This window comes from Symphalangus syndactylus, chromosome 21 (genome assembly GCF_028878055.3).
Source record: "Symphalangus syndactylus isolate Jambi chromosome 21, NHGRI_mSymSyn1-v2.1_pri, whole genome shotgun sequence".
NCBI classification, from domain to species: domain Eukaryota; kingdom Metazoa; phylum Chordata; class Mammalia; order Primates; family Hylobatidae; genus Symphalangus; species Symphalangus syndactylus.
In genome coordinates, this window is record NC_072443.2 from 35,030,683 (window position 1) to 35,045,086 (window position 14,404).

The 14,404-nt window shown below is 34.5% G+C and overlaps 1 protein-coding gene across 13 annotated transcripts in view; it reads left to right on the forward strand.

Annotated features, from left to right (window-relative positions):
* The window catches only part of NECTIN3 (nectin cell adhesion molecule 3), a 129,806-nt gene that overhangs the window by 42,180 nt on the left and 73,222 nt on the right, over positions 1-14,404 (forward strand). For 7 of the 13 annotated variants that reach the window (XR_010118631.1, XR_008653479.2, XR_008653480.2 and 4 more), the window contains exons 2-4: positions 268-629; positions 6,877-7,173; positions 10,322-10,439. Coding sequence is in view for 9 of the 13 variants with exons in the window: in XM_063630649.1 (XP_063486719.1) it covers positions 268-629; positions 6,877-7,173; positions 10,322-10,439 (777 nt within the window). In the remaining 4 variants the exon portion in view is untranslated. The remainder of the gene's footprint in view (positions 1-267; positions 630-6,876; positions 7,174-10,321; positions 10,440-14,404) is intronic. The other 6 variants (XM_055259321.2, XM_055259324.2, XM_055259318.2 and 3 more) reach the window with 1 other exon arrangement.

A 14,404-nucleotide genomic window follows, 5' to 3' on the forward strand; every position in this document is an offset into this window, starting at 1 on the left:
TTCCAAGTCAACTTGGTCGTAATCTAGTGCTTTTTTCACTGCAACACATATTGGCATATTGTTAATTTATTTGACAGTCACATTTGGATCTCATATCAAGCCCAGAAAACACCTAGTTCATTTCTTTTTGTTACTCAATTGTACGTTTTGTGTGTGCTGCGTGTGAGTGCATGTGTGTGTGTGTGTGTGTGTAGCTAGAGATAATGACACAGGGAGTCAGGAAGGGAGGAGAGCATTGACCACTTTTTTCTATTTTAAAAATTGTAGTACTTTTTTTTCCTCCATAGGTGCCTTAGCTGGACCAATTATTGTGGAGCCACATGTCACAGCAGTATGGGGAAAGAATGTTTCATTAAAGTGTTTAATTGAAGTAAATGAAACCATAACGCAGATTTCATGGGAGAAGATCCATGGCAAAAGTTCACAGACTGTTGCAGTTCACCATCCCCAATATGGATTCTCTGTTCAAGGAGAATATCAGGGAAGAGTCTTGTTTAAAAATTACTCACTTAATGATGCAACAATTACTCTGCATAACATAGGATTCTCTGATTCTGGAAAATACATCTGCAAAGCTGTTACATTCCCGCTTGGAAATGCCCAGTCCTCTACAACTGTAACTGTGTTAGGTAGGTATGCTTGAATTACGTATTTTGGTGATAGTGGTGAAGATTATAATAAAAATATTTTTAAGAAATTAAAATGGTTGAAATTTGATTTAACTTTAGGTTTAAAGTAAAATAATTCAAATATGATTTTTCAAGATCCTTCTTAAAATTTATGATCCTAGATTCCCTTTAAATAAAATCTTGTCTATATATACCTACTTATCTATGTAACGCTACATAGTTTTAGCTAGTTTCTTTATGAAAGATAGTGATGAGTTTTAATTATATACTGAGTTCTGAGTTTCTGTGACATCTTTATTTTCCATTACCTCCCCTCAAATTTTCAGCCTTTAATTATCATCTTAAGTTTTTTCATTTTTAAAAAATTGAGTTTTGCATCTAGGAGCCACTGACACCTCCTGTTTTAATTTTTCATATCACATTTTATTCCTGCTATTTTAGATTTGCATAGCTATCTGAATATTGTGCTTTTGCTCATAATAGTGATATTCCACTATTTCCTATGATACCTGTTAAAGTTTATGGTAAAATGTTGAAAAAGCTCGTTAACTTTAAGCTACTTGCAGTGAAATGTAAACCAATTTGGAAATGCTGATAAGTACTTTTGAAATGATAGAAATGAAGATTGAGGAGCAATAGTAACTGGTGGCTGCTCGCATGAAGATCTACTGCTTAGGTTCTTACTCAAACAGCTACTGGTAGTGTGGGTAGCCGACAGCTTCCAGCTGTTAGGCCCTTTAAGATTACTTCCATTTTCAGGGCTATTCCTTTTGTGAGTGACCTCAGGCCAGTGACTAAATGAGGCAGTGGTAGCCAAGGGTAAGCTCTTCTTGGGGCCAGTGATTGAACAAGATAGTGGTGTGCAGATTTTTACCCAAAGTGGACTTCTTTAATGGAATATGCCCATTGGCCTGAATGGAGACTGTCAGGGTACTGATAGCTCCCCTTACTCAATTCATTCTTCCCTCTCCCTTTTCTCCCAGTTGTCACTCCCTGGTAAACCTTTTATACTTCTCACATCACAGTGTCTGCTTCCTAGAGAACCAAACAAGTTAAAAGCTCCTAATGTTTAAGGACGTAATATTAGAGTCTCCGAAGTATAGGACAGCAGTTTTGTCCAAATTTATTATATATTTTTCATGTTGAGAGATATTCTTTTAATTAGATATTCGAGGCTTAGTATATTTAAGACACTGCCTTAAGAGCTATGGGGAAATATAACTTACATTTAAGAGATTGATGTTTTTGAGAAATTTTCTGATTAGAAGGAAGGCGTGAATATCTGAAAACTCACATGGAGGACATCAGTAAAAAAGGTAACACAAAGTACTGTATGGCTCACTCCTGTAATCCCAGCACTTTGGGAGGCTGAGGCAGGTGGATCACTTGAGGTCAGGAGTACAAGACCAGCCTGGCCAACATGGCAGAACCCCATCTCTACTAAAAATACAAAAATTAGCCAGGCATGGTAGTGCATGCCTGTAATCCCAGCTACTCGGGTGGCTGGGACTTGAGAATCACCTGTAACTGGGAGGCGGAAGTTGCAGTGAGCCGAGATTATACCACTGCACTCCACCCTAGGCAACAGAATGAGACTGTGTCTCAAAATAAATAAATAAATAAATAACAAGTACTTTGCATGTGAAAGAGCAAGCTCATGGGGATAAAATCACTTTTTATTTTGCTTTAAATTTTAGTAGTTCCCTCTAAATTAATACAATACTTACTGGCTTAAAATCCAGGCTGTTTGTTACAAGATTAGCCGTTATTTTGTCCACACTGACTTCTCTCGCTTCATCTATTCTCCTTGCTTCTCTTTTTTCAAAAACCCAAGTCGTATCATCATCATAAACTATTTGCAGTTCTTTTAACCTATGCTTTTATGGGTGTTTCTCTTTCTGCCTGGATTGCCTTTTTTTCTGGCCTTTCTTCCATGTAACTATTACTCATCAAATCATATCCTTTTAGTAGCCATTCTTGACCCCTTTCCCCAAATCTGATGCTTTTTTGGCTGTCATTGTTATGTTGAACATATCTTTATTGTAGCAGTTACCACACTATTATAAATGTTTTCTCCACTATAACCATGTATGGAGAGTAACTGTGCATTTGTCCCTAAAGCCAATAAGAGTTTCCAGTATATAGCAGTCCTACAGTGTTATTTGAGTAGGATATAGGAATGGATTAGTGAATTTGGTAGTCAAGAAATATTTCATAGGAGAAATAGTTGAGTCAGTCTTCAGTGGTGTGAGTAGGTTTTGGGTAGGCAAAAATGAAAGAATATGAAAATGGTATTCTAGGATTGTGATAGTATGTCAACCAAGGCAGGGAAAACAGAAAATGATATGCAGTTCACCCTTGAACATCATGAGTTAGAGCTGTGTGGGTCCCTTTATACATGGATTTTTTTTTCAACTAACTGCAAATAGAGAATAAAGTATTTGTGGGATGTGAAACCTGCATATATGAAGGGCTGACTTTTCCTGTACACAGGTTCCATAGGGCTAACTGCAGGACTTAAGTATGCACGGATTTGGGTATACTCAGGGATGCTGGAACCAACCCTCACCCCACCGCAGAATACTAAGGGACCACTATACATTAAGGGAAAGTTTTCTTAACCCCAGTATTGTTGAAATTTGGGGCCAGAATTCTTTGTTATAGTGAGCTGTACTATTCGTTGTACACAGCATCCGTGGCCTCTAAACACTATGCCAGTAAATGCCAATAGCATTCCTCAGTTGTTAAACTCATAATGTCTCCAGACACTGCCAAGTGTCCTCAAGAGGGGAGCAAGAGTTAGTGGGGAATCACCCCCTGTTGAGAGCCCTGCATTAGTGGAACACTGAATAAGTAATTTATTGATTGTTCAAAGGATTTATATGAAGTAGAAGAATTAAAGTTTAGAATTATAGAGTAGGACCACGTTAAAGTAACTTAAATGCTAGGATAGGGAATTTGAGCTCTGTATTACTGGAAATTCATGTTTGTATTCAGTAGTTGTGCTGCCTCTCACCTGTCTTCTATTCTCAGCCCCTTGCTGTTTAAAATGTAGTTCGTGGACCAGCAGCATTGGCATCACTTGGGAACTTGTTAGAAATACAGAATTTCAGATCCCTCTTAGGCTTATTGAATGATAGTCTGCATTTTAGCAAAATTCCCCAGTGACTTATATACACAGTGAAGTTTGAGAAACACTGCTTTGATCACATCACATAGAGGAATGCCTAACTCACGGCTGACCTGATTTAGAGAGTAATGTGATGACAATTGTGATTAGGAAGATGGGTCTGGTGTTTTTGATCAATTGAAATGAAGAGGTTCTTAAATCATAATGTCTCAGCCATGAGGCCATGAACACTTGCAATTAATTTTGTAATTTCTGCCACATGAATGAGGACAAGAACTATTACAGAGGAATAATTAGCAGAATTTTCTAACTGGATATAAGAAGTAAGGAAAGTTTGAACAGTAATAGCTTTTGAAAGTTGTGATTAAATTATGTTATTGCTAGTTAAACGGGCACCTCTGAATGAAAAACAGGTGTTGGTGATTGGGAGGATAAAATAATTTTGGTGTTAGGTTTATTGAGTTTGAGAGCTATAGGTGGAAATAACCAGGTGTAGGTAGTTAGAAGCTGAAGCATCAAGCCTTGTATTAAAATTGGGGAAAGTTCAGAATCATCTGGGTAGTAGTGTTTATCAGATAAAAGTTTTTAAGTGAGATACAAAAGTAATTGCAGGCTCAGGACTGATTATTTATTTAAAGGAAGGGGTTAGAAAAAATAGGAAGAGCTCTCAGAGAGAGTTAAGAGAAGAACTCAGGCAGAGTAATATATCAAGAAAAGATGTGAAAGTTTTTAAGAAAATGTTACTGTAGCAGCCATTTCCACAGTAAGAAGTAAGCCCTACAGAAAATGTTTTGACTATTTTTTAGTTTCTCCTCAGGACAGTACTTAGCTAGTATCATTCTAAATCCATAGCCTAGGAATTAATTCATTACTTGCAACAAATACTTTAACACATTAGGATTTAATTCTTTTCAACTGATTGGGAAGAGCTGTGCTGAAGTATCAAATTCTATAAAGTTAAAGAGACTAGACATGAAAGTGTTGAGTTTTAGATGAGGGGTCTTTGATGACATTAGAGTTTCAATGGAGTGATAGTAGCAGAACCAAATTTAAGGAATGTAGTATTCACACCACGTATAATCACAAATGACTGTTTTCCCAAATCTATGTAGAACTTTTACTCACCAGTAAGAAAAAAATAGACACCTGGCTGTAATAGGCATTTTGCAGAAGAAAAGATTCCAAATGACTCATAAACATATGAAAAGATCTTCAACCTCATTCATAATCTGAGATATTAAAAATAAAATCTCAGTGGTATACCATTACATACCTATCAGGTTGCAAACATTGAGAAGTCTGTGATAATATCAGTTGGATGACAATATCAGCTGGTGAGTATATGGACCAGCAGGAGCTCTAAGATTGGGAGTAAATTGGTACTGTGGAAAGGTTTTTGAAATTATCTGATAAAGTTGAAAATTAGTAGCAATTCTAGGGATATACTTTTGCACAAATATGCTAAGATACATGAATGGAAATGTTTCATGTGAAATTGTTCAGATGAAACAGGAACTCCATTGTCCAATAATAAACTATAAAGCAATTAAAACTAATAATATTACAATTGTATGTAAATCCAAATGATCTAAAAATAAAAGAGTAAAAAAATGAATTCGAAAAACAATAAGCTAAAGCTAAATGTTCCAACATGAATGGATCTCCAGAACACAAAGTTGAGTCAAAGAAAAAGTACAAAAATACATGTGGTCCAATTCCATTCTTAAAAAGTTCAGAAACAGGCTAAACTGTGTTGTTTAGATTTGCATGTGTTGGTTGTAGAACTATAATGAAAAATAAACAATTGATCTCCAAAGTCAATATAATAGTTTCACATTGAGGCAGGCAGGTTTTTAAGATGTTGTAGAGGAATATGAGGGACTTGTGAGGTTTCAGTAATAATGTTTGTTAAGATGTGTGGTGGTTATATGGATGTTTGCTATAAAATTGTTCATTGCATGTGTTGCATGTACTTTTTCATTTGTTATTTTACAGTAATGCATCTTATGAAAGGAACTACATAAGGAAAATAATCATATCCATGAGAGTAAAATATGAAATAAAAATAGGTTGCAAAGTAAAATGTGAAATAAAAATTAGTTCTTTCAATACCATCAAGAACAGATGGTATTGAAAGAACCAACTTGAAATCCTGGAAATGAAAAAAAGATCATTGAAATAAAAACTCAATGCACACAGTAAACTAAAGACTGGACACAAAATTTATGAAGTCAGTACTGAGGAATTTACACAGAAGCACATAACAATTGCTGGAAAATGTGAAAAGATAACTAAGTGATATTGGGGGCAGAGTAGATTGAGAGGTTCTAACATTGTTACTTTACCCTGCTGAGGAACTTCCTTATATTGGAAGAAAATAGGTGGTATGTACATTCCAATAAACTTAATTATTAGTGATGGTACATGTTAGGATGAGCTTAAAGTATATTTTGTAAATAAAAGTAATTGAATACATTCAGCAGCCCTAATTGGTTCTTTTGGATATATGAGTAGTTAAAGGTTGAAAGTTCAAAAGGCAGTGTTTTAAATGAAATTATTGAGTCACTTACCGGGCCAAGAAAAACATTTCATCTCCAATGGGTATGTTCAGAGGAACTTTTTTTATTTCTTAACATTTTAACAGTAAGTCATAATCATAAATTATTTTTTAAAGTATTTGCTTTAAAATTTTTTTGCTGCAAAATGAAGATATATGTATATATATATATATATATATATATATATATATATATATATAAAACTTATCTTCCTGAGAAGTAATACCTTTAATCTCATAAAGGGAATTGTGATCTCGTTCACAGAAATTTTTTGTATATATTAAGTTGGAAGGAATTCATCGTTCTCTAAAGGAATGTATATCTTTATCAGGTAGAGCCATCTTTGTAGTGGTGGTATGAATTCTTGGTCTCATTTGTCCTAGCTTATGATCTTTTGTTTTTCCAAGAATGTAATTGACGATGACATTACCTAAAAAGTGTGTGTAGATTTTATATGCAGTTGTCCTTAAGCCTGCGAAATATGTTTAGATGTGACTTGGAAAGATATAAACATATTCTTGTTTGAATGTAACTAATTATTAAAAAAATATTTAAACAGTTGAACCCACTGTGAGCCTGATAAAAGGGCCAGATTCTTTAATTGATGGAGGAAATGAAACAGTAGCCGCCATTTGCATCGCAGCCACTGGGAAACCTGTTGCACATATTGACTGGGAAGGTGATCTTGGTGAAATGGAATCCACTACAACTTCTTTTCCAAATGAAACGGCTACGATTGTCAGCCAGTACAAGCTATTTCCAACCAGATTTGCTAGAGGAAGGCGAATTACTTGTGTTGTAAAACATCCAGCCTTGGAAAAGGACATCCGATACTCTTTCCTATTAGACATACAGTGTAAGTAAATGGTAGCATTTGCTTTTTAAATATTTGTCAGCATGTTTATCAAACTTTTTTAGTTTGAATGTTTAATAGCTTTTCCTTGTTTATTTTTGTTTTTCTTTTAATTTTGTGTTTTCATAGAAATTTCATTTAACCAAAACATTTTTAATCACTTTTGTAAAGATGAACAGATGACTTTAAAGTTGCTCTCCAACTTAAAATTATATAACCATTTCCTTTTAAGATCTTAAAAGTAAGCTGGACTTAGGGAGTTATGGCAACGTGTCCCTCAAAATATACAATGCTGAAGGACAAACAACTTCTACATTCTAATTAATTGAGCTGTTATTCAGTTTCACCAATGCTCCCCATCTTGTTTCCTTGTTGTTGTTTTTGAGATGGAATCTTGCTCTGCCGCCAGGCTGGAGTGTAGTGGCACGATCTCTGCTCACTACAACTTCCGCCTCCAGGGTTCAAGTGATTCTCCTGCCTCAGCCTCCCAAGTAGCTGGGATTACAAGCATGCACCACCACGCCCTGCTAATTTTTGTATTTTTAGTACAGATGGGGTTTCACCATGTTGGCCAGGAGGGTCTCCATCTCCTGATCTTGTGATCCCCCAGCCTTGGTCTCCCAAAGTGCTGGGATTACAGGCATGAGCCACTGCATGTGTCCTTATTTTCTTTGACTTTCCTATATGCATATTAATTAGTTTGAAAAGTTTCTTAGTGTTTAATACATTCTTTGTGATTTGTATACCATTTAAAAATTTCAAGTAGTAGAAAAGGTGATGGCTGCAGATAGCTTATAGCAAAGATAATGAAAATTAGGAACATTAGAAAAAGTATTTAGGTTCTGCTTTTACTTCTATCCATGTGCAAATTATAAATCTAGGTGTTTTTGAGGGAGTTCTATTCTTTATTGTTGCTACTTATTTGCTTTTTGATATGACATGCATGGAGTTTTAAATTACACATATTCATTACACTTGGTGTGATGGTTTTTAAAGCTAATTCCCAGGATATTTTTCAATCTTTATAGGGTTAACTTGAAAAGCTATAGTTTAAAAAATGTTACTACCATTGCATTCTTAAATGCTAATACCATCTTTTCTCAATTCTCTGGAGAATCCTGTTAAAATTTTTCTTTTTCCTTTTCCTACCTTGCTTTTACAGAGTGTTAACTTCTTTCTTTTTCTCATAAAATTCAGATCCCAGTTGGAAGTTAATGTATTTTGCATATCCATATGTTTACCTTTCCAGTGTCTAATAATGACTGATATTTTCATTTTTTTTGTTTGCTTGAATGAAATCTTAGATATATTTCTTCTAATGTAAGTGTTTATAATATGGTTTTGATTTATTGGCTGACTCCTAAAATGTTCTTAGAATAGTCATGACATTTTTCCTTTTGTAAATTGGAGACCTATAAGACATGTAAACAAACTTATTGTCTTATAGCACAAATTTATACCTCAATATTTAGAGATATCCTCTTGGGATACTTTAATGCCTAAACTCACAGATATCTGGACTGTTCTTTCAGCAACATTTTTTAGTACCACTTTTAAGTTACAAAAATGTTTGTTAATCTTTGGTTTTGTTTTTTTTTTTAATTTATAAGAAAATTGTACCTTATTAAAAGTTCAAATTTTTACCACTCTTTTGTAAATTTTGCTTTCCGGTAGGACAGTCTTCCCTGGCAGAGGTAAAGACCGATCTGGTCTCTCTCTCTCTGGCTTCTCATCAGATCATGTGCTGCTAACTTAGTTTTCTATGTAGCTCACAGAAAGCTAGAGAGTCTCTGCATCATACATAACTAGCACTTCCTTGGGGAAGCCTTTTATCACCTGCAGCCCCATCCCCAACTTAAATTAGGCCTTTCTTTTTATATTCTCTCTTAGCATCCTACTCTTTTTCTTCTTGGCCCTCATAAGGAGTTTTAGTTAAGTATTTTTAAATGTCATTTTCCCGATTACTATTAGAATGTAAATTTTATGTATATAAAGTCTGTGTGTATACCAAACACCTAAAACAGTGTATTATTTCTTTTTTTTTTTTTTTTTTTTGAGACGGAGTCTCGCTCTGTCGCCCAGGCTGGAGTGCAGTGGCGCGAACTAGGCTCACTGCAAGCTCCGCCTCCTGGGTTCATGCCATTCTCCTGCCTCAGCCTCCCGAGTAGCTGGGACTACAGGCACCCGCCATCACGCCTGGCTATTTTTTTTTCATATATTTTTTAGTAGAGATGGGGTTTCACCTTGTTAGCCATGATGGTCTCAATCTCCTGACCTCATGATCCTCTGGCCTCGGCCTCCCAAAGTGCTGGGATTACAGGCATGAGCCACTGCGCCAGGCCAAAACAGTGTATTATTTCTAAGTGCCATGCCTGGCACTTATTAGGAGCTAAACAGAATGATGGTTGAATGAATGATAGGTATTGGACTTAGTAGTTTGGAAGTATATATTTATATTGCTGGTAGATATGGATAATTGCTCATTGAACTAGTTATGTTGCTCATATGCTAAAAGACTTTTGGGTACATGGAATGGACGAAAGTTTATGTTTTGATACATTCGAGGCCCTAGCTAATTTACTTCAGTTGTAAGTACGTAGTCATGGAAAGCCTGTGTCACATCTCTACATGCCCCCAATATATTAATTAATTGTAACATAGGGAATCTAATCACTGTAATTGACCTGATATCTCTTAGAAGATATTTCCTTTTAGGTTAAATATCTCTTTAAAGACTGTTTTATATGGTGACTTGGTACTACATGGTACTTAAATGCCATGTCTTATTTAATTAAATACTGTAATGTATTTGCTTTGTTCCTGTATCTCTACATCTCACATAATAGGATTCTTACATTTTGCTTTTGGTGATTATAGGTTTATGAATATTCCTTAACATTCAGCATTTCTAATTACTTAAACTGTATGTAATATAATTGCCTGTTTGGGGGGGTACTCATTCTCCATTTTATTCTTTCAGTCAGCCAATACTTATGAAGTAATGTCTTCCATATTGATTATACATGTTGAGACTAAGGAAAAATGATTCCTGTTCTTCTAAGGCTTTATCTATCATCTTAATATTTTATCATATATATTGCATTTATCATTAACAAAAGATAACCTGTCCTATCATGCATTTATTTTATAGATGCTCCTGAAGTTTCGGTAACAGGGTATGATGGAAATTGGTTTGTAGGAAGAAAAGGTGTTAATCTCAAATGCAATGCTGATGCAAATCCACCACCCTTCAAATCTGTGTGGAGCAGGTAATGTTATATACTTCAAAAGAGAAATTATCTGAAAGTGAAACCTTCTTAAATCCCCATTCTAAATTGTTTTTATCTATATAATACATGAGTATAGTAATAGCAGAAAATTTTAATTAAATTTTCTGTCTTATCCTGCCCCACCTGTCCCCACCTTCCTACCCCCTCAGTTCTGATCTTTAGAGGCTACTTTAGCAATTTTGGCAGTTTCTTATGATTAGTTACAGTCAGAGGTCTTAAGCTGCTACTACTTAATAGTTTTTAACATTGTCTATTGACTTCTTAGATAAATAATTATAATTTTATGTCTACTCCTTCATTTACAGACACACCCATATTCACACATTCCTACCTTTCATGGTCCAAATGAAATTTTAGCTATTTTTAGTTAAACTCAGTAATCACTGTTTGCTTCTCTAGGACAGGTAAATGTTACTAAGAGCTAAGTAGTAGTATACCAGACTTCTGTTTTCTCTTGCCTATAGCCATTTGTTTTCCTAATGGCTAATATTTGCCTCTTTTTGCTTGTGTAGTTACCATGTGCATAATTTTCTTTCTCTGAAATTTCAAACTGTTATACCAAGGTTTTTATTCATATTTTGTCAGTATTTAGGGCCTATTTTGATCTCCAGATGTATCTATCAACTTGAATAATTTTCTTATTTTTTGGTCATTTCCCTCTTTTTTTATTCCTGTTCACTCTTTTTGGAACTTCTGTTTATTGTATAATAAATATCATTTCTTCTATATTTTCAGATGGTCTTATTCTTCCTAGAAGATTTTCTTGATTTTTTTTTTAAATTTTCCATTGACTTAATGATATAAAAAATTTTGGGGGCCTATTTTCAGTTTTTAAGAGCATCTTCTCATGAGATGGAGCATCTTCTCATTGAATATTCATTAGAGAATGAGAAGATGCTCTTATAAACTGAAAATAGGCCAACAATAAAAATATGTTATTTTCATAGCACCCTTTTCTTATTTTATGAGTAGTAGTATCTTTCTTGTTTCTTCCCAGGGATACTAGAATTATTTCTTCCCCAGATAGTTTTTTTCTGCTTTCTACATACTGTCTCTTTTCCCTCCAAGTTCTTTTATTTTTTGGTTTGGTCTTTCATTATGTAGATATTTATTAATCTTGTTGGTTGTTTAGTGTTTCACGGTGAAGTATTAAAATAAAATGCTTAGTGGATGCTCTCTCTGCAGTGGGGATTGCTCATTAGATTCCACTTAGAGTAATCAGGTAGAGATGTGATTATTTTCCTGGGGAGGCTTCAGATATCACTGATAGAAGAGTGGAAGTCTTTATTTCATGGCCATTCAGTTTATTTCTAGAATTAACCTGCATTTTTTTTGCCCGAGAGATAAATGTCTGGTATTTGTACAGAGACAGGAGGAATCTGTTGTTTTGTTGTGTATCTTTTAACTTGCTCTTGGCCTCCTTCCAGTTTTCTGAGGTACAGTGAGTTGAACTCCAAATTTTTTTTTGGATTCTTTGGACCAGATTTGCTGCTTTCTCATCCATGTGTTTTTTCATAAGCAACCCTTCACCCTGAAGTACAACTTTTAAACTTTGGCACTATTGATATTTTAGGCCGATAATTATTTTTTGTAGTGGGCAGTCCTGTGAATTGTAGGGTGTTTTGAAGCATCCCTGGGTTGAGAAACACTGACCTAAGGCATATATTGTTTTTTAAATCTATTTTCTGTCTTCTAAAAGTTTGTTGAAACATCTTGTCTGTTGAATTCTGCCTCCTGTTTTCTCCTCTAGGGTTTTTAATAACTTTTTAATTTCTGTACTCTTTCTGGTGGGATTTTATGGGAGTTAGGAAGCACTATATCTGGTCAATCAGTTGTCTTTAAGCATGGATACTATTTTAAAGGTAGAGAAAACCTTTTTCATTTACATTTTTTTTTAAATGGGAAGCAGTCATTAGTTAAGATTTTTATTTGACAGAGTGTTTCTAAAAGCCATACAACTCTGGATTCTGATCCCAGTGTCTAAACTTCTATATGTCTTTTTTGAGTAAGTCATTTAACCCCTCTAATCCTAAATTTCCTTGCCAGTAACAGTACTTCATAGAGTTTTTGTGAGGTACAGACAATAAATATAAGTCATGTAACATAGACACAAGGGCATAGAAGATGCTTTTGTTGTAGGTTTAATGTGACATTTAGATATTTCTAACTCTAAGTCATTTTACGATTTCTCAGAGAATTAAAGGGATTAAAACCTTGAGCCCAAAGTACAAAGGTAATTGTTAAGACATATATAGTTTATTTTCATTGTTATCCTTGTAGAAAGAGTTTACCTTTTGAAAGCCGATACTTGCAAAAATTTTCTTTCCAAAGCCTTCTAAAGAAAAAGGTTGAGTGCTTTTGTTTTTGTTTTTTAAACCATGTAAGCATGTTATCTTTACCCTTCAGTGCTGAATTAAAGTACTACCAACTCCAAAAGATTTTACAGGTTATTTTACCACTCACTATACTTGAGATTGCAAAACAAAATTAGTCTATCTATTCTTCAGTGTTGATTTGATTCTTTCCACCTTTTTATTATTGTTTGTTCTTATTCCCTGTGTAAGCATTTGTCAATCTTCTATGTACTTACATAATTGAAAATAGAGACTACATTTTATTTACTTCTGTATCTCAGCACCACCAGCAAAGCAGAGTATGGCAAATAGTGGGATCCTAGTAATTGAATGAAGGAATAAGTGAATAAACTTTTTGAAAATCTACTTAGCCTAAACTGTAGTAGTTGAGCACCTAGGTTTACTTGACTTTTTAATCTTCTTTTCTTTCTTTCTTTTTTTTTTTTTTTTGAGACAGAGTCTCACCCTGTCATCCAGGCTAGGGTGCAGTGGTGCCATCTCATCTCACTGCAACCTCCCCTTCCTGGGTTCAAGTGATTCTCCTGCCTCAGCATCCCAAGTAGCTGGGATTACAGGCACCTGCCAGCATGCCCAACTAATTTTTGTATTTTTAAGTAGAGACAGAGTTTCTCCATGGTGGCCAGGCTGGTCTCTAACTCCTGACCTCAAGTGGTGTGCCCGCCTTGGCCTCCCAAAGTGCTGGGATTACAGGTGTGAGCCACTGTGCCCAGCCTTATCCTCTTTAAAAAAACCAAAAACAAACCAAAAAAACCTGTAAGCTTTAAAAATACTTATTTATTGTTTTTTTTTTTTTTTGTTACCCTCAGGTTAGAAAAGTGATTTTTAGCAGTATGCTTAGTTCCATTACAGTGAATGGCTTTAGAGTTCTCATAGCCGGACTCTACATGGTTTATAGTAATATGTATACTAGGTATAGGACCTCTTAGCCAAATTAGCGTAAATACTGTTTTAAATAGTTATTATTGATACCAAATAGTATCTTGGCTTTTATTGTCACAGATGCCCACCTTACAAATGAAATTATTTTATAAGAAGACCCATTTTGCTGTTTTAGAAATTATCTTTGGATGGAGCACAGTGTCTATTTGCATTAGCATTAAATGATGCTCTATAAATATGTTATAGAGGGTGCTAAAACATTACATATTTAAGTGAGATGACTTTGCATGAAGAAAATTGTAGATATGTCATGAATAGATCCCTGATTCAATGAGAATTTTAGTTTATTTGATACTGTATGTATGTCTTCAAATATATTTTTCTAACTTCCAGTTTTCTGAATAAAATTTTTTTAATTATATTTTTTCTCTTCTTTTCTCCCATTTTATTATGTTGGCAGAGCCACTCTTACATGGACTGCTATTTTGGAAGAATGGGTGTTCTTAATGGCCTTTATTCGTTCATCTTTATTAAAATGAAAATTTGTTAACTTTTTTATACTTTCATAGTGAATTTTGTCTAAGAGATGCTTTTTTAGTTTGCATAACATCTCAAACATATAATGTCTCATTTTAACTAGCTGTCAATAAATATAGTCTGAAGATATTTATAATAATTTTATGCATTTTA